Here is a 21882-nt window from a genome sequence, read left to right on the forward strand (position 1 = left end):
TTGTATTAAGGTGCTATCCCCTTATTCTCTCACAAAGAAGGAAGCGAATATCACAATTAATGAAATTCAATACTTTGACCACATCTCCCTTGACAACATCATTTATGTACTACTATGATCTTTGTGGAAATGTTCAGAGAAATGTGTGAAACTCACTCAATGAAGTAGACTTCACCCTTCTCCGTATAGGCCATTTCCCAGTTATCAGGCAATGCGTCTGATTCCTCATGTTCTTCAGGTTTAGTTGGCTTGGCATCATCCATCTCTTCCTTCACCTCCTCGGGCTGACTATACACTGGTGCAGGGTAAGGCTGGGAGGGTGTCTCCCCTGAGGCACCTGCACTCTTGTCTTCATGTTCACTGGATTCTATGAGAGAACAAGAGCGTATGGTTAGTCACTCGAGCCACTGTAACTCCTGAGTGAGTGTGGACCATGCTCATCAGGGAATGAGCTCTATGAAGGCTACTAGGAAAAGCACAATTGTCACCAGCTCTGAAAATTATCAGTAGGCCTATTGGAGTTCCCCTTTCACTCATCATTCTCACCTATCCTTCAACTAATTATTGCTGATGACTAACTTGGATGACCATTTCACAACGCAGGGGTGGCAGACAGTGTAATGCTCCCTAAGGATGCCCATGCCCTACGCCCTGGAACATGTGATTTTTACCTTACATGGCAAAAGAAGATTTGCAGAACTGATTAAACTAAGGACCTTGTGATTGGGGGATTATCTTCAATTATTCAGGTGGGCTTATTTTAATGACAAGGGTCTTTACAAGTGTAAGAGGAAAGCAGAAGAGGAGTGTGAGAGGGAGATGTGACTACTGAAGAATGGCAAAAGAGATGCACTGTTGCTGACTTTGAAGACAGAAAGGGACCAAACACAAGCTAAGAAATGTGGGTGGCCTTTAGAAGCTGGCAAGGCAAAAGAATAGATTCTCTTCTAGAGCCTCTAGAAAAGAACAGTTTTTCAGACATCTTGATTTTAGCCCAGTGAGACCCAGGTCAGACTTCTAAACTACAGAGCTGTATGATAAAAAATATGCATTGTTTTAAGCCATTAGGTGTGTGGTAATTTGTTACAGCAGCAATAGAAAACTAATACAACAGAGCAAAAACTAAAAGAGATACATACCTTAAGAGAAATGATAAAAGGCTTGGAGGACAGACCCAAGGGTACCAACATGCAAATGGTATGAGCTCCAGAATGAGGAAAAGGGCCACATGGAGAAGAAATAACAACTCAATAAAAATAGAATATAAGTTACCTAAGATGAAGAAACACTTGAATCTGAAGATTAAAATGGTTCACTGAATCTGAGGCCAAATTAATGAAGCATATATTTCACCTAAACACATGTAGGTGAAATTTCCAAGCTCCAATGTTCAAAAACAACTTTACCAGCTTCCACATTGAAGAAAATTACCAAAAAAAAAGAGGAACAGAAGATCATCAGATATTTCATCTATAATACCCTAAGCTCAAAGACAGTAAGGTAACATCTGTAGTAACTTGAGGAAAAGAAAAGTACAGCAACCCAAGAACTTAACTCTACCAAAATATTATTCATCTATCGAGGCAAAAGAAAGTCACTTTTAAACATGCAAAAGTTCTGAATGAAATCTTACCTTTGGAAAGCTCAGGTTCAGAGAAATTTCCTACAAGGTAAGACGGTGATTGGGAGAGAAATTCAAAGGGGAAATGTTTAGATTTAAGATACTCCCTGGTTCATTCAGGGATTCAGCACCACTATATTTAGGTTTTGGTCTCGGGTGTGGCAAGGTAATGGTAAGAAGAGGGAAACCACAGAAAAGATCAAGGGAGCCAAAAGCAGAGGGGGCCTATAACTACTTTAGTTTGGAACTTTGGGAGGAATGTTTCCTGCAGAGTGGCTCCACATCTCCACTGGGGTGTCAGAGATAAATGGATGAACACATTTGGCAAATACTACTCCCAAGACTTCCCTGTGGCATGGACATAATGCAGAAGTCCAAGTATGCTCTGGTGGAGACTTGGAAAGTAGCTAAGAATAGAGAACCGATCCGCCTGCACTGAGGGTCACTATGGCTTCTTCACAGCAGAAGGCATGGTGGGGACAGCTTAACCCAGAAACTGGAAGGAGACACTGCTGACATACAATGTTAACATGCTGATGAGGCAGCCCTCTTGGAAATATGAAATTCCACAATTGTTTGGGAACCGAATCCATAGCTATTAACATTTAAAAAATATACAAATACATATATGCTTCGACTCAGTAATCCCAGTTTGAGAATATAACCTCTAGGAATAAAGGTGCTGGTGTATAAAAATACCTATATAATTATATATACCGTAGCACTGTTTGTAGTAGCAAAGACCTGGAAATGATTTGGATGCCTATCAATGAGGGCATGATTAAACAAATTGTGGTTATCATTACCATGGAAAACTATGTAGTGTAAAGACCTGCTGACCTGGAAAAGGTGCTAATCATTACTATTCAAAGAGTAATCCAAGTTGAAGAGTAATACGTGTACACTGTTAATTCTATTTAAAAAAAAAAAATTAAGCAAACACCAAGCTAGATATATGCATATAATTTTGTTTACAACTATATGAACATAAAAACAAGATGGAAAGATGTACAACAGATGGTTAACTTTGATTAAACAAAAACAGTAAATTTGTATGGGTGTGGGAGTTTTTTTACATATCTTTGCCTTAGTTGGCTATTATAAGTTTAAAAATAATAAAGGTAATTTAAAATGAGTAAATTAAAGTAGAATGTACTTTTTGTCTTAATCAATGGCTTGGATTAATTTTTTTCCCCATATGCGTCAGTCTCAGAGAGCAATAAGAAAGCATCTTTAGGAATTAGGACAAGAACACTTTATAAGCTTTTGTTGTTTTGCCCTTAAAAAGAAGATTTTATGAAAATAATATGGTCCTTAGTGACGTAGTCTCCCAGCTGATTCTTCATACAGATTTAACCTTTGTAAACTGTGCAAGAAAGAAACAGCAAGAGAAGGTACCATTGCTCTTTTTAGATTCTCTTTGCTGTACCTTATTACAGCATGTAATGCTGTACTGTTGAAGCGTACTGTACTGTTGAAGTACTGTTGAACAGTACTGCTGAAGCATACTGTTCTCAGGTATTTCCAAATGTCATGTTGCATTTGAAAAGTTAAAATGCAAGGTCATGATCTGAACACATTCATTTATTCAATATTCACCTAATCAGTAATTATTAAACACTCAATTGGTGTCAGGCACCGAGGACAGAAGAGCAAACAAGAGAGGCATGATCCTTGCTCTCACAGAACTCAAAATATGTCAAGATGTGTAGTTTTTAAACAATTTTAAGTGCGATGAATACTATCAAAGGGAAAGATGAGATCTTACGCATACACAGTCCTCATAAAGAATCAAGGAAAGCCCTTTTTCCAACATGCTATCAAATCTGAGACTAGAAAAAGGAGTCAAGAGACTTCTTTCAGAGGAAAGTAAGGGAGAAAGAAATACATAAAAAAGGAAAAGATTAGGCCTTAGAAAGCATGCTCAGAATTTGGGACTGTTTCCTGAGAGTAATGAGAAGGTACTGATGTGTCTTAACCAAGGGGATGACACAAGTAGTTTTTTATTCTCCACAAAGACCCTCTTAGCTAGTCTGGGGGTTTGAGAGTGTTAAGAGTAGATATTTACCGACCATTGGGGAGTTATTTTTGTGTTTGAGACAGAGACGATGGTGGCATGGGCATGGCTTCTTTTTACGAACTGAAAAAAAATTTGGAGTATGGATTTGGTATGATTTTTAAAAAAATGTACAGATAAGGACAAATGAGAAGTCATGGTAAACCCAGTGGGGGGCAAAGCAATTCACTGAGCTAGGCACCATGACAGGAGGAGCAGGACTCTGTCAGGAGTGGGAAAGATAATGGCTGTAACTTTAGGCACAAGAGATAGAAGTCCATGCCAAACTCACAATGGAGATGTCAAATCAATGAGTTCTTGGCTGGAGGGAATCAGCTTGAAAGACAACAGCATATGGATAGATTGTATTACAATTTAAGCCACAGGAGTGAATGAAATTGCCTAGAGAGACAGTGCAGCAAGTGGAAACAAGAATACCTAGAGCAGCTGTCTGAGGAACTCCAACATTTAACAGTCAGCGAGAGAATGATGAGGGAAGAGCAACCAGGGAAGTAACAGAAAAACCAGTTGATCTTTATGCCACAGAAGCCAAGCAAAGGTCAATAAGGAGGAAACACTTAACTGTGGCCAAAACTTCTAAACAGTCCATCAGCAAGATTAGGATGTAAAATCTAATGAAATTAATGATATGGAGGTCACTGGTGATGTTAGCTACCAGCTGTGGTAGTAGTTGCAGTGGAGTGGTGGATGGGAAAGTCAAGTTGGAATGGATTAAATGAATGCATAAAGAGAAAATATAGACTATGCTAACAGAGAAAGTCAAAGATTAGCTATGAACAAATAAACTTTTTTCTTCATCTAAATAACTATTACATTTTCAAGAGAAATGTTAGACATCTCCTGAAAAAAACAGTCTACAGTCTTTGGAGATGTCTATAGTTATATTTATTGATGTGCTAGAGATTACTGAGCCAAGTTCTCCCAGTTTATCTAACTCATTTATTCATTCATTCCTTTATTCTTACCTAATCAATCAATTGTTACATTAGCAAACATGAATTTATACCTACAATGTGCAACATACTTGACAAGAGCTTAATGGGGGAGAGAAAAAGAACTTTTTATCAGGCTACTGAGAATTGGGTTGAGATGTAAGTAATAAGGAGCATCCACCTTCTTTATTTGAAGAAAATAAGAGAAAAAAATGAGTAAGGCAAATGGACAACCACAACTTTCCCACATTTACTATTCATAAAGGCTAATCTAGGGATGCAGTTTATGGTGAGGGCCAAGGGCTTCTGGTAAAATGCAGAATCAAGCCAATATACCCACAGGCAGTACTGAACAAGGGCAGGCTTCCCATGCAGGGGTAGAACCTGTTCCCGGAAGAGCCATGCAGAGTATTAAGAGGAAATAAAAAGAGGAGTTGAGCCAAGCAGGCCCAGATTATCCTTCAAAGATGTATCACCCAGAGAAGTCACTCTATCTCTTTTGGGCAGAATAAGTCAAGGAGCCAGTGGAGTGCAAATTAAGTACCCTCTTTGACATGCAAGACAACGTGGGAGGTGGAGAGGAAGTACTTCCCCCCAATGGATAACAATGCAGAGTACTACCACAATGATTTATTGAAGGATACTCAGTGACACAAAAGAGTTGTATACAATTCTCTAGGGAGATGATAAGGCACAGGGAAACAAGAGTACCTAAGGCAGCTGTCTGAGAAACTCCATTATTTAACAGTCAGCAAAGGAAGAAACGGCCACTATATTTCCTATATTATGTACTAGGAAAATGGTAGTAATTAATTAATTTATTAATTGAGCATCTGTTGAGCCCCTGCTAAGTGCCAAGCACTAGGCTAGGCAGTGGGCAGTAAAGGAGACTGTGGGTCAAATGGTATGTATTAGTTTGCTAGGGCTGTCATAACAAAATAGAACAAAACTGGATGACTTAATAAAAATTTATTGTTTTACAGCTCTGGAGACTAGAATCCTAGCACAAGGGTGCACCAGCAGGGCCATGCTCCCTCTGAAGATGTTACAGAAGGATCTGTTCCAGCCCTCTCTGCTGGCTTCTGGTAGTTCCTTGGTTTGTGGCAGCATAACTACAATCTTCATATGGTATTCTCCCTGTATACATGCCTGGGTCCTAATTTCCCCTTTTTAGAAGGAGACTAGTCATACTGGGTCAGGGGCCCACCCTACTGATCTACAACTTAATTAGTAGAACTAATTACTACTACTACTTAGTTAAGATAACCTCATCCTATTTCCAAATAAGATCACATTCTGAGATTCTGGTGGTTTGGACTTCAGCATATGAATTTTGGGGGGAAACAATTCAACTCATTAAATAGTTCATTAGGCAAGTTTATCTTATAATCCACCAAACCAATATTTACCATGTCTGGGACTATAAATTATCATTTCATGCTACATTACAGTTGTTTCCCTGCTTAGTAAGGAGAATAGAAATTAACTTCACTACATTTTAGATAATATAATTATGTCTTTCTTCCGTATGTGGCTTAATATTTTAAAAAATCAGATATGTTGGGTATTATATAAGTAACTGAGAAAGTACCCATTAAGAACAGAATGGACTTTTTAAAAAATAGGCTTTATATTTTAGATCAATCTTAAGTTCACAACAAAATTAAGAGAAAGGTACAGAAATTTCCTATATACTCCCTGTCCCCACAAATGCATTGTCTCCCCCATTACTAACATCCTCCACCAGCGTGGTACATTTGTTACAACTGATGAACCTACAGTGACACATCATTATCACTCAAAGTCCATAGTTTACATCAGGGTTCACTCTTGGTGTTGTATGTTTCATGGGTTTGAACAAATGTATAATGACACACATCCACCACTGTAATAAACAGAGTAGTTTCACTGCCTTAAAAATCCTCTGTGCTCTGCTTTTCATCCCTCTCTCTCCTCTAACTCTTGGAAACCACTGATGTTTTTACTGTCTCCATAGTTTTGCCTTTTCCAGAATGTCATATAGTATAGAGAGTCTTTTCAGATTTGCTTCTTTCATTTAGTTAATACACATTTAAGTTTGCTTTGGCTTCTTTCATTTAGTAATACACATTTAAGTTTGCTTCATGTCTTTTAATAGCTTTATAGCTCATTTATTTGCAGCTCTGAATAATATTCCATTGTCTGGATGTACCACCAAAACATACTTTTAGTAACTGAAGATAGGAAAGAACAGATTTGACTGACCAACCAAGGTGCACGTGTAGCCATTCCTCCTAGCATTCCCCTCCTCCCATGGAGTTCAGCTTAAAGTTATATGCATGCACATATGCCCTAACACAGATCTCATATATGTCAGATCTGCAGTTTGAGAAACCTTAGACTGTTTAAATTCTGACTAAAGAGAAAGAGCCAAATTACCCCAAGCATGTTTTACTTTTATAGTGGTTTGAAGGTATTTCTTGATTAAGCAGTGGTCATGTAGAATTGCCCTTTTTAACTTCCAAGACACATTTCTTAGCATGGTTTTATTGTTAAATCCAAACATGAATTTTTTGGTTATGTAAATGTAATTTTCCCCCAAGACGCTTGCTGCTTCAGTGAAAACACTTTCTCAAACACTGGCATTTCTTGAGCATTCCGTTTTGCATTTCTAGGTCGCTTAGATGCCTTGCAAACCAGAGCAAGGGGTTTATTTTTGCCGTAACAATAGAAACAAAAAATATTTCAATAAAGAAGGAACACCTATTTTTAAAGAATGATAATCATAAAGAAAAGTTTCCCTTTGACCAGGACTGTTGTATTTCCTAGAAATTTATAGAAACATTGAGAAACAAAATAGGCGTTGATAATATACAGTCTTATAAGCAATGGCCTATAAAAACATGTTTTATGTACACTTTTATTGCTGTGAAGAATTAAGAAATATAGTTTCTTTCATTTTTCCTACCCTAAAGTTTTGTTGGATTCAGCAAATAATTTCCTTCTTCCCGTACGAAATTCAGAAGAACTCAAAGATCTGTATATAGTACAGGGACCGAAAACCATTTAATGGGAAGAGAGGTAAATATATGCATTTTTGCATTTAGTACAGTCCACATAAATTCTACAGTTTTGCTCCAGTCTCAGGTTTTGATATTACAGTATGTATAGTAGCCATTCCACTTACTTACACGTTTATTACCCTAGCAGTATCTAACACATTGCCTTTTGGATACAAGACTAAGGATAAATCAGAATACCATGGTTTTGAAGGTCCATACTGAGTTTTATTAAAGAATAATCAGAAACCAAAATAAAACCATTTCAAGAAGAAGATTGCCTATTTTATACCTTAACCATATTTTCATTTGATATGGTCTATGCTTACAGTTAACCTTCAGCTTTCTGTAATTGCCATCCTTTGAAATGAGGGAAAATAATATCTTAAAGCCAGATAGGAAATTGCTGATTTTATTTCTTTGAACAGTCATAAAATTTGAATTTCCAAAATTTGTTTTACCCTGTAAGAGAGCTCTGTGACTTATATTTTTAATGGCTCTGGGACAAATTTTTTTTTTTTTTAAACATCTTTATTGGAGTATAATTGCTTTACAATGGTGTGTTAGTTTCTGCTTTATAACAAAGTGAATCAGTTACACAAATACATATGTTCCCATATCTCTTCCCTCTTGCATATCCCTCCCTCCCACCCTCCCTATCCCACCCCTCTAGGTGGCCACAAAGCACAGAGCTGATCTCCCTGTGCTATGCAGCTGCTTCCCACTAGCTATCTATTTTACGTTTGGTAGTGTATATATGTCCATGCCACTCTCTCACTTTGTCACAGCTTACCCTTCCCCCTCCCCATATCCTCAAGTCCATTCTCTAGTAGGTCTGTGTCTTTATTCCCGTCTTGCCACTAGGGTCTTCATGACCTTTTTTTTTTTTCTTTTTCCTTATATTCCACATATATGTGTTAGCATACTGTATTTGTTTTTCTCTTTCTGACTCACTTCACTCTGTATGACAGACTCTTAACTCCATCCACCTCACTACAAATAACTCAATTTCATTTCTTTTTATGGCTGAGTAATATTCCATTGTATATATGTGCCACATCTTCTTTATCCATTCATCTGATGATGGACACTTAGGTTGCTTCCATGTCTTGGCTGTTGTAAATAGAGCTGCAATGAACATTTTGGTACATGACTCTTTTTGAATTATGGTTTTCTCAGGGTATATGCCCAGTAGTGGGATTGCTGGGTCGTATGGTAGCTCTATTTTTAGTTTTTTAAGGAACCTCCATACTGTTCTCCATAGTGGCTGTATCAATTTACATTCCCACCAACAGTGCAAGAGGGTTCCCTTTTCTCCACACCCTCTCCAGCATTTATTGTTTCTAGATTTTTGGATGATGGCCATTCTGACCGGTGTGAGATGATATCTCAGTGAAGTTTGATTTGCATTTCTCTAATGATTAATGATGTTGAGCATTCTTTCATGTGCTTGTTGAGAATATGTATATCTTCTTTGGAGAAATGTCTATTTAGGTCTTCTGCTCATTTTGGGATTGGGTTGTTTGGTTTTTTGTTGTTGAGCTGCATGAGCTGTTTGTAAATTGTGGAGATTAATCCTTTGTCAGTTGCTTCATTTGCAAATATTTTCTCCCATTCTGAGGGTTGTCTTTTGGTCTTGTTTATGGTTTCCTTTGCTGTGCAAAAGCTTTTAAGTTTCATTAGGTACCATTTGTTTAATTTTGTTTTTATTTCCATTTCTCTAGGAGCTGGGTCAAAAAGGATCTTGCTGTGATTTATGTAATAGAGTGTTCTGCCTATGTTTTCCTCTAAGAGTTTGATAGTGCCTGGCCTTACATTTAGGTCTTTAATCCATTTTGAGTTTATTTTTGTGTATGGTGTTAGGGAGTGTTCTAATTTCATACTTTTACATGTACCTGTCCAGTTTTCCCAGCATCACTTATTGAAGAGGCTGTTTTTCTCCACTGTATATGCTTGTCTCCTTTATCAAAGATAAGGTGACCATATGTGCATGGGTTTATATCTGGGCTTTCTATCTTGTTCCATTGATCTATATTTCTGTTTTTGTGCCAGTACCATACTGTCTTGATGACTGTAGCTTTGTAGTATAGTCTGAAGTCAGGGAGCCTGATTCCTCCAGCTACATTTTCCTTCCTCAAGATTGCTTTGGCTATTTGGGGTCTTTTGTGTTTCCATACAAATTGTGAAATTTTTTGTTCTAGTTCTGTGAAAAATGCCAGTGGTAGTTTGATAGGGATTGCATTGAATCTGTAGACTGCTTTGGGTAATATAGTCATTTTCACAATGTTGATTCTTCCAATCCAAGAACATGGTATATCTCTCCATCTATTTGTATCATCTTTAATTTCTTTTATCACTGTCTTATAATTTTCTGCATACAGGTCCTTTGTCTCCTTAGGTAGGTATATTCCTAGATATTTTATTCTTTTTGTTGCAGTGGTAAATGGGAGTGTTTTCTTAATTTCACTTTCAGATTTTTCATCATTAGTGTATAGGAATGCAAGAGATTTCTGTGCATTAATTTTGTATCCTGCTACTTTACCAAATTCATTGATTAGCTCTAGTAGTTTTCTGGTAGCATCTTTAGGATTCTCTATGTATAGGATCATGTCATCTGCAAACACTGACAGCTTTACTTCTTCTTTTCCGATTTGGATTCCTTTTATTTCTTTTTCTTCTCTGATTGCTGTGGGTAACATTTCCAAAACTATGTTGAATAATAGTGGTGAGAGTGGGCAACCTTATCCTGTTCCTGATCTTAGTGGAAATGGTTTCAGTTTTTCACCATTGAGGACGATGTTGGCTGTGGGTTTGTCATATATGGCCTTTATTATGTTGAGGAAAGTTCGCTCTATGCCTACTTTCTGCAGGGCTTTTCTCATAAATGGGTGTTGAATTTTGTCAAAAGCTTTCTCTGCATCTACTGAGATGATCATATGGGTTTTCTCCTTCAATTTGTTAATATGGTGTATCACATTGATTGATTCGCATATATTGAAGAATCCTTGCATTCCTGGAATAAACCCCACTTGATCATGGTGTATGAGCCTTTTAATGTGCTGTTGGATTCTGTTTGCTAGTATTTTGTTGAGGATTTTTGCATCTATGTTCATCAGTGATATTGGCCTGTAGTTTTCTTTCTTTGTGACATCTTTGTCTGGTTTTGGTATCAGGGTGATGGTGGCCTCCTAGAATGAGTTGGGGAGTGTTCCTCCCTCTGCAATATTTTGGAAGAGTTTGAGAAGGATAGGTGTTAGCTCTTCCCTAAATGTTTGATAGAATTTGCCTGTGAAGCCATCTGGTCCTGGGCTTTTGTTTGTTGGAAGATTTTTAATCACCGTTTCAATTTCAGTGCATGGGATTGGTCTGTTCATATTTTCTATTTCTTCCTGGTTCAGTCTCGGCAGTTTGTGCATTTCTAAGAATTTGTCCATTCTTCCAGGTTGCCCATTTTATTGGCATAGAGTTGCTTGTAGTAATCTATTATGATCCTTGGTATTTCTGCAGTGTCAGTTGTTACTTCTCCTTTTTCATTTCTAATTCTATTGATTTGAGTCTTCTCCCTTTTTTTCTTGATGAGTCTGGCTAATGGTTTATCAATTTTGTGTATCTTCTCAAAGAACCAGCTTTTAGTTTCATTGATCATTGCTATTGTTTCCTTCATTTCTTTTTCATTTATTTCTGATCTGATCTTTATGATTTCTTTCCTTCTGCTAACTTTGGGGTTCTTTGTTCTTCTTTGTGTAATTGCTTTAGGTGCAAGGTTAGGTTGTTTATTTGAGATGTTTCCTGTTTCTTAAGGTAGGATTGTATTGCTATAAACTTCCCTCTTACAACTGCTTTTGCTGCATCCCATAGGCTTTGGGTCGTCATGTCTCCATTGTCATTTGTTTCTAGGTATTTTTTGATTTCCCCTTTGATTTCTTCAGTGATCACTTCGTTATTAAGTAGTGTATGGTTTAGCCTCCATGTGTTTGTATTTTTTACAGATCTTTTCCTGTAATTGATATCGAGTCTCATAGCGCTGTGGTCGGAAAACATACTTGATACAATTTCAATTTTCTTAAATTTACCAAGGCTTGATTTGTGACCCAAGATATGATCTATCCTGGAGAATGTTCCATGAGCACGTGAGAAAAATGTGTATTCTGTTGTTTTTGGGTGGAATGTCCTATAAATATCAATTAAGTCCATCTTGTTTAATGTATCATTTAAAGCTTGTGTTTCCTTATTTATTTTCATTTTGGATGATCTGTCCATTGGTGAAAGTGGGGTGTTAAAGTCCCCTACTATGATTGTGTTACTGTCGATTTCCCCTTTTATGGCTGTTAGTATTTGCCTTATGTATTGCGGTGCTCCTATGTTGGGTGCATAAATATTTACAATTGTTATATCTTCTTCTTGGATCGATCCCTTGATCATTATGTAGTGTCCTTCTTTGTCTCTTGTAATAGTCTTTATTTTAAAGTCTATTTTGTCTGATATGAGACTTGTTACTCCAGCTTTCTTTTGATTTCCATTTGCATGATTTCCATTTTCCATCCCCTCACTTTCAGTCTGTATGTGTCCCTAGGTCTGAAGAGGGTCTCTTGTAGACAGCATATATATGGGACTTGTTTTTGTATCCATCCAGCCAGTCTATGTGTTTTGGCTGGAGCATTTAATCCACTTACATTTAAGGTAAGTATCAATATGTATGTTCCTATTCCCATTTTCTTAAATGTTTTGGGTTTGTTATTGTAGGTGTTTTCCTTCTCTTGTGTTTCTTGCCTACAGAAGTTCCTTTAGCATTTGTTGTAAAGCTGGTTTGGTGGTGCTGAACTCTCTCAGCTTTTGCTTGTCTGTAAAGGTTTTAATTTCTCCATCGAATCTGAATGAGATCCTTGCTGGGTAGAGTAATCTTGGTTGTAGGTTTTTCTCCTTCATCACTTTAAGTATATCCTGCCACTCCCTTCTGGCTTGCAGAGTTTCTGCTGAAAGATCAGCTGTTAACCTTATGGGGATCCCCTTGTGTGTTATTTGTTGTTTTTCCCTTGCTGCTTTTAATATGTTTTCTTTAGAGAGATTAACCAAGATGGCGGAGTAGAAGGACGTGCTGTCACTCCCTCTTGCGAGAGCACCAGAATCACAACTGGCTGCTGGACAATCATTGACAGGAAGACCCTGACTTCACCAAGGAGGATACCCCACGTCCAAGGACAGAGGAGAAGCCACAGCGAGACGGTAGGAGGGGCGCAATCAGAGTAAAATCAAATCCCATAACTACTGGGTGGGTGGCTCACAGACTGGCGAACACTTATACCACAGAAGTCCACCCACTGGAGTGAAGGTTCTGAGCCCCACGTCAGGCTTCCCAACCTGGGGATCCGGCTACGGGAGGAGGAATTCCTAGAGAATCAGACTTTGAAGCCTAGGGGGAATTGATTGCAGGACTTTGACAGGACTGGGGGAAAAAGAGACCCCACCCTTGGAGGGCACACACAAAGTAGTGTGCGCATCGGGACCCAGGGGAAGGAGCAGTGACCCTGGGGGAGACTGAACCAGACCTACCCGCTGGTGTTGGGGAGTCTCCTGCAGAGGCGAGTGGTGTCTCTGTTTCACCGTGGGGATAAGGACACTGGCAGCAGAGGTTCTGGGAAGTTCTCCTTGGCGTGAGCCCTCCCAGAGTCTGCCATTAACCCCACCAAAGAGCACAGGTAGGCTCCAGTGTTGGGTTGCCTCAGGCAAAACAACCAACAGGGAGGGAACCCAGCCCCACCCATCAACAGTCAAGTGGATTAAGGTTTTACTGAGCTTTGACCGCCACAGCAACAGGGAGGGAACCCAGCCCCACCCATCAACAGCCAAGTGGATTAAGGTTTTACTGAGCTCTGACCGCCACAGCAACAGTCAGTTCTACCCACCACCAGAGCCTCCCATCAAGCCTCTTAGATAGCCTCAACCACCAGAGGGCAGACAACAGAAGCAAGAAAAACTACAATCCTGCAGCCTGTGGACCAAAAACCACAGTTACAGAAAGATAGAGAAGATGAAAAGGCAGAGGGCTATGTACCAGATGAAGGAACAAGAAAAAACCCCAGAAAAACAACTAAATGAAGTGGAGATAGGCAACCTTCCAGAAAAAGAATTCAGAATAATGATAGTGAAGATGATCCAGGACCTCGGAATAAGAATGGAAGCAAAGATTGAGAAGATGCAAGAAATGATTAACAAAGACCTAGAAGAACTAAAGAACAAACAAACAGAGATGACCAATACAATAACTGAAATGAAAACTACACTAGAAGGAATCAATAGCAGAATAACTGAGGCAGAAGAACGGATAAGTGACCTGGAAGACAGAATGGTGGAATTCACTGCTGCGGAACAGACGAAAGAAAAAAGAATGAAAAGAAATGAAGACAGCCTAAGAGACCTCTGGGACAACATTAAACGCAACAACATTTGCATTATAGGGGTCCCAGAAGGAGAAGAGAGAGAGAAAGGACCAGAGAAAATATTTGAAGAGATTATAGTCGAAAACTTCCCTAACATGGGAAAGGAAATAGCCACCCAAGTCCAGGAAGCGCAGAGAGTCCCATACAGAATAAACCCAAGGAGAAACACGCCGAGACACATAGTAATCAAAGTGGCAAAAATTAAAGACAAAGAAAAATTGTTGAAAGCAGCAAGGGAAAAACGACAAATAACATACAAGGGAACTCCCATAAGGTTAACAGCTGATTTCTCAGCAGAAACTCTGCAAGCCAGAAGGGAGTGGCATGATATACTTAAAGTGATGAAAGGGAAGAACCTACAACCAAGATTACTCTACCCGGCAAGGATCTCATTTAGATTTGATGGAGAAATCAAAAGCTTTACAGACAAGCAAAAGCTAAGAGAATTCAGCACCACCAAACCAGCTCTACAACAAATGCTAAAGGAACTTCTCTAAGTGGGAAACACAAGAGAAGAAAAGGACCTACAAAAACAAACCCAAAACAATTAAGAAAACGGTCATAGGAACATACATATCGATAATTACCTTAAACGTGAATGGATTAAATGCCCCAACCAAAAGACATAGACTGGCTGAATGGATACAAAAACAAGACCCATATATATGCTGTCTACAAGAGACCCACTTTAGACCTAGGGACACATACAGACTGAAAGTGAGGGGATGGAAAAAGATATTCCATGCAAATGGAAATCAAAAGAAAGCTGGAGTAGCTATACTCATATCAGATAAAATAGACTTTAAAATAAAGAATGTTACAAGAGACAAGGAAGGACACTACATAATGATCAAGGGATCAATCCAATAAGAAGATATAACAATTATAAATATATATGCACCCAACATAGGAGCACCTCAATACATAAGGCAACTGCTAACAGCTATAAAAGAGGAAATCGACAGTAACACAATAATAGTGGGGGACTTTAACACTTCACTTACACCAATGGACAGATCATCCAAAATGAAAATAAATAAGGAAACAGAAGCTTTAAATGACACAATAGGCCAGATAGATTTAATTGATATATATAGGACATTCCATCCAAAAACAGCAGATTACACGTTCTTTGCAAGTGCGCACGGAACATTCTCCAGGATAGATCACATCTTGGGTCACAAATCAAGCCTCAGGAAATTTAAGAAAATTGAAATCATATCAAGCATCTTTTCTGACCACAACGCTATGAGATTAGAAATGAATTACAGGGAAAAAAACGTAAAAAAGACAAACACATGGAGGCTAAACAATACGTTACTAAATAACCAAGAGATCACTGAAGAAATCAAAGAGGAAATAAAAAACTACCTAGGGACAAATGACAATGAAAACACGACGACCCAAAACCTATGGGATGCAGCAAAAGCGGTTCTAAGAGGGAAGTTTATAGCTATACAAGCCTACCTAAAGAAACAAGAAAAATCTCAAGTAAACAATCTAACCTTACACCTAAAGAAACTAGAGAAAGAAGAACAAACAAAACCCAAAGTTAGCAGAAGGAAAGAAATCATAAAGATCAGAGCAGAAATAAATGAAATAGAAACAAAGAAAACAATAGCAAAGATCAATAAAACTAAAAGCTGGTTCTTTGAGAAGATAAACAAAATTGATAAGCCATTAGCCAGACTCATCAAGAAAAAGAGGGAGAGGACTCAAATCAATAAAATCAGAAATGAAAAAGGAGAAGTTACAACAGACACCGCAGAAATACAAAGCATCCTAAGAGACTACTACAAGCAACTTTATGCCAATAAAATGGACAACCTGGAAGAAATGGACAAATTCTTAGAAAGGTATAACCTTCCAAGACTGAATCAGGAAGATGTAGAAAATATGAACAGACCAATCACAAGGAATGAAATTGAAACTGTGATTAAAAATCTTCCAACAAACAAAAGTCCAGGACCAGATGGCTTCACAGGTGAATTCTATCAAACATTTAGAGAAGAGCTAACACCCATCCTTCTCAAACTCTTCCAAAAAATTGCAGAGGAAGGAACACTCCCAAACTCATTCTATGAGGCCACCATCACCCTGATACCAAAACCAGACAAAGACACTACAAAAAAAGAAAATTACAGACCAATATCACTGATGAATATAGATGCAAAAATCCTCCACAAAATACTAGCAAACAGAATCCAACAACACATTAAAAGGATCATACACCACGATCAAGTGGGATTTATCCCAGGGATGCAAGGATTCTTCAATATACGCAAATCAATCAATGTGATACACCATATTAACAAATTGAAGAATAAAAACCATATGATCATCTCAATAGATGCAGAAAAAGCTTTTGACAAAATTCAACACCCATTTCTGATAAAAACTCTCCAGAAAGTGGGCATAGAGGGAACCTACCTCAACATAATAAAGGCCATATATGACAAACCCACAGCAAACATCATTCTCAATGGTGAAAAACTGAAAGCATTTCCTCTAAGATCAGGAATGAGACAAGGATGTCCACTCTCACCACTATTATTCGACATAGTTCTGGAAGTCCTAGCCACGGCAATCAGAGAAGAAAAAGAAATAAAAGGAATACAAATTGGAAAAGAAGAAGTAAAACTGTCACTGTTTGCGGATGACATGATACTATACATAGAGAATCCTAAAACTGCCACCAGAAAACTGCTAGAACTAATTAATGAATATGGTAAAGTTGCAGGATACAAAATTAATGCACAGAAATCTCTTGCATTCCTATACACTAATGATGAAAAATCTGAAAGAGAAATTATGGAAACACTCCCATTTACCATTGCAACAAAAAGAATAAAATACTTAGGAATAAACCTACCTAGGGAGACAAAAGACCTGTATGCAGAAAACTATAAGACACTGATGAAAGAAATTAAAGATGATACCAACAGATGGAGAGATATACCATGTTCTTGGATTGGAAGAATCAACATTGTGAAAATGAGTATACTACCCAAAGCAATCTACAGATTCAATGCAATCCCTATCAAATTACCAATGGCATTTTTTACGGAGCTAGAACAAATCATCTTAAAATTTGTATGGAGACACAAAAGACCCCGAATAGCCAAAGCAGTCTTGAAGCCAAAAAATGGAGCTGGAGGAATCAGACTCCCTGACTTCAGACTATACTACAAAGCTACAGTAATCAAGACAATATGGTACTGGCACAAAAACAGAAACATAGATCAATGGAACAAGATAGAAAGCCCATAGATTAACCCACGCACCTATGGTCAACTAATCTATGACAAAGGAGGCAAAGATATACAATGGAGAAAAGACAGTCTCTTCAATAAGTGGTGCTGGGAAAACTGGACAGCTACATGTAAAAGAATGAAATTAGAATACTCCCTAACACCATACACAAAAATAAACTCAAAATGGATTAGAGACCTAAATATAAGACTGGACACTATAAAGCTCTTAGAGGAAAACATAGGAAGAACACTCTTTGACATAAATCAGAGCAAGATCTTTTTTGATCCACCTCCTAGAGTAATGGAAATAAAAACAAAAATAAACAAGTGGGACCTAATGAAACTTCAAAGCTTTTGCACAGCAAAGGAAACCATAAACAAGACGAAAAGACAACCCTCAGAATGGGAGAAAATATTTGCAAATGAATCAACGGACAAAGGATTAATCTCCAAAATATATAAACAGCTCATTCACCTCAATATCAAAGAAACAAACACCCCAATCCAAAAATGGGCAGAAGACCTAAATAGACATTTCTCCAAAGAAGACATACAGACGGCCACGAAGCACATGAAAAGATGCTCAACATCACTAATTATTAGAGAAATGCAAATCAAAACTACAACGAGGTATCACCTCACTCCTGTTAGAATGGGCATCATCAGAAAATCTACAAACAACAAATGCTGGAGAGGGTGTGGAGAAAAGGGAACCCTCTTGCACTGTTGGTGGGAATGTAAATTGATACAGCCACTATGCAGAACAGTATGGAGGTTCCTTAAAAAACTAAAAATAGAATTACCATATGACCCAGCAATCCCACTACTGGGCATATACCCAGAGAAAACCATAATTCAAAAAGACACATGCACCCGAATGTTCACTGCAGCACTATTTACAATAGCCAGGTCATGGAAGCAACCTAAATGCCCATCAACAGACGAATGGATAAAGAAGTTGTGGTACATATATACAATGGAATATTACCCAGCCATAAAAAGGAACGAAATTGAGTCATTTGTTGAGAAGTGGATGGATCTAGAGACTGTCATACAGAGTGAAGTAAGTCAGAAAGAGAAAAACAAATATCGTATATTAATGCATGTATGTGGAACCTAGAAAAATGGTACAGATGAGCCGGTTTGCAGGGCAGAAGTTGAGACACAGATGTAGAGAATGGACATATGGGCACCAAGGGGGGAAAACTGCGGTGAGGTGGGGATGGTGGTGTGCTGAATTGGGCGATTGGGATTGACATGTATACACTGATGTGTATAAAATTGATGCCTAATAAGAACCTGCAGTATAAAACAACAAACAAAACAACTAATACTAAACTTTCATTGGGTTATTTGTATGGAAATATGTTAATATAAATGTTTCAGACATTACAGGAAAGTTCTAAAAATCTTATATGTTCTGGTATAATGTTATAAGTAATAATCCTAGTTATTACTTTAAAATGTATATCTCAGAAATAACTAATTTTCTTGTCAACTGCATTATTATGAACTTTCGTCAAATCTTTAACCGTGGTCATTTTTAAGTCTTTTGTCATTTACAGACAGTTCTGGGTGTACTCTGATGATTTTGCAAATATGTTCCTATAAAAGGGTTTCATCTTCAAGAAATTCATGGAAAAGACTCTGACAAGTACAGGTTTCTGGTAACTGACTGTACTGCTGAACTGAATGAATAAGCATTTTCAAAACTCTAATGAAAAACTGATGAACTCATAAAAGTGCTAACAAAAGATCAAGATGAAAAAAAAATTAATTACATGGGACTGAGTGAACTGATGAGGATGAGTATAATTTTTGTGACTTTCTGTCTGAATTTAAAAAAAAAAAAAATCCCACAAGGACTCAGAGGCAAAGAATATACAAATCAATTTTCACTGCAAAGTAAAGGAGCTGTTACAGTGGAGGATTACTGGACTGAATGTCAATATTATGACATAGTATGAGTGTGTTTCATGTTTGGTAATTGCACTCATTGTTGCTTTTGTTGTGGTCATCCATGTACAATACTTGGTGTCAGTCTATTTATCCCTTGTAAAAATAAAATACAGTGTGTGTGTGTGGAAAAAAAAAATATGTTTTCTTTATATTTAATTTTTGATAGTTTGATTAATATGTGTCTTGGCATGTTTCTCCTTGGATTTATCCTGTATGGGACTCTCTGTGCTTCCAGGACTTGATTAACTATTTCCTTTGCCATATTCGGGAAGTTTTCAACTATAATCTCTTCAAATATTTGCTCAGTCCCTTTCTTTTTCTCTTCTTCTTCTGGGACCCCTATAATTCGAATGTTGTTGCATTTAATGTTGTCCCAGAGGTCTCTGAGACTGTCCTCAGTTCTTTTCATTCTTTTTTCTTTATCCTGCTCTGCAGTAATTTCCACTATTTTATCTTGCAGGTCACTTATCCATTCTTCTGCCTCAGTTATTCTGCTATTGATCCCTTCTAGAGTATTTTAAATTTCATTTATTGTGTTGTTCATCATTGCTTGGTTCCTCTTTAGTTCTTCTAGGTCCTTGTTAAATGTTTCTTGCATTTTGTCTATTCTATTTCCAAGATTTTGGATATGTTTACTATCATTATTCTGAATTCTTTTTCAGGTAGACTGCCTATTTCCTCTTCATTTGTTAGGTCTGGTGTGTTTTTACCTTGCTCCTTCATCTGCTGTGTGTTTTTCTGTCTTCTCACTTTGCTTATCTTACTGTGTTTGGGGTCTCCTTTTCACAGGCTGCAGGTTCGTAGTTCCCGTTGTTTTTGGTGTCTGTCCCCGATGGCTAAGGTTGGTTCAGTGGATTGTGTAGGCTTCCTGGTGGAGGGGACTAGTGCCTGTGTTCTGGTGGATGAGGCTGGATCTTGTCTTTCTGGTGGGCAGGTCCACGTCTGGTGGTGTGTTTTGGGGTGTCTGTGGCCTTATTATGATTTTAGGCAGCCTCTCTGCTAATGGATGGGGCTGTGTTCTTTTCTTGCTAGTTGTTTGGCATAGGGTGTCCAGCACTGTAGCTTGCTGGTCGTTGAGTGAAGCTGGGTCTTGGTGTTGAGATGGAGATCTCTGGGAGATTTTCATCATTTGGTATTACATGGAGCTGGGAGGTCTCTTGTGGACCAGTGTCCTGAAGTTGGCTCTCCCACCTCAGAGGCACAGCCCTGATGCCTGGCTGGAGCACCAAGAGCCTTTCATCCACACAGCTCAGAATAAAAGGAAGAAAAAATAGAAAGAAAGAAAGAAAGAAAGAGGATAAAATAAAATAAAGTTATTAAAATAAAAAATAATTATTAAGAAAAAAAGTTTTTTAAAGTAAAAAAAAAAAAAAAAAAAAAACAGACAGGCAGAAAACCCTAGGACAAATGGTGAAAGCAAAGCTATACAGACAAAATCTCACACAGAAGCATCCACATACACACTCACAAAAAGAGGAAAAGGGGAAAAAATAATATATCTTGCTCCCAAAGTCCACCTCCTCAATTTGGGATGATTCGTTGTCTATTCAGGTATTCCACAGATGCAGGCACATCAAGTTGTTTGTGGAGTTTTAATCCGCTGCTTCTGAGGCTGCTGGGAGAAATTTCCCTTTCTATTCTTTGTACTCACAGCTCCGGGGGTTCAACTTTGGATTTGGACCCGCCTCTGCGTGTAGGTCGCCTGAGGACGTCTGTTCTTCGCTCACACAGGACGGGGTTAAATGAGCAGCTGCTTCGGGGGCTCTGGCTCACCCAGGCCGGGGGGAGGGAGGGGTACGGATGCGGGGCGAGCCTGCGGCAGCAGAGGCCTCCGTGACGTTGCAGCAGCCTGAGGCGAGCCGTGTGTTCTCCCAGGGAAGTTGTCCCTGGATAGCGGGACCCTGGCAGTGGTGGGCTGCACAGGCTCCCGGGAGGGGCGGTGTGGAGAGTGACCTGTGCTCGCACACAGGCTTCTTGGTGGCGGCAGCAGCAGCCTTAGCGTCTCCCGCCCGTCTCTGGGGTCCGCGCTGGTAGCCACGGCTCGCGCCCGTCTCTGGAGCTCGTTTAGGCGACGCTCTGAATCCCCTCTCCTCGCGCACCAGGAAACAAAGAGGCAAGAAAAAGTCTCTTGCCTCTTTGGCAGCTGCAGACTTTTTCCCGACTCCCTCCCGGCTAGCTGTGGCGCATTAACCCCTTCAGGCTGTGTTCACGCCGCCAACCCCAGCCCTCTCCCTGGGATCCGACCGAAGCCCAAGCCTCAGCTCCCAGCCCCGCCTGCCCCGGCGGCTGAGCAGACAAGCCTCTCGGGCTGGTTGGTGAGTGCTGCTCGGCGCCGAGCCTCTGTGCGGGAGTCTCTCCGCTTTGCCCTCCGCACCCCTGTGGCTGCGCTCTCCTCCGTGGCTCTGAAGCTTCCCCCCTCTACCACCCACAGTCTCCGCCCGCGAAGGGGCTTCCTAGTGTGTGGAAACCTTTCCTCCTTCATGGCTCCCTCCCATCGGTGCAGGGCCCGTCCCTATTCTTTTGTCTCTGTTATTTCTTTTGTCTTTTGCCCTACCCAAGTACGT

At 39.0% G+C, this 21882-nt stretch overlaps 1 protein-coding gene across 3 annotated transcripts in view; it reads right to left on the reverse strand.

Moving 5' to 3' along the window:
• The window catches only part of MAGI2 (membrane associated guanylate kinase, WW and PDZ domain containing 2), a 1349206-nt gene that overhangs the window by 482574 nt on the left and 844750 nt on the right, over window positions 1-21882 (reverse strand). For all 3 annotated transcript variants that reach the window (XM_068550445.1, XM_068550444.1, XM_068550443.1), the window contains exon 5: window positions 157-367. In XM_068550445.1, the coding sequence (XP_068406546.1) occupies window positions 157-367 (211 nt within the window). The remainder of the gene's footprint in view (window positions 1-156; window positions 368-21882) is intronic.

This window comes from Eschrichtius robustus, chromosome 8, assembly GCF_028021215.1.
Source record: "Eschrichtius robustus isolate mEscRob2 chromosome 8, mEscRob2.pri, whole genome shotgun sequence".
Taxonomy (NCBI): Eukaryota; Metazoa; Chordata; class Mammalia; order Artiodactyla; family Eschrichtiidae; genus Eschrichtius; species Eschrichtius robustus.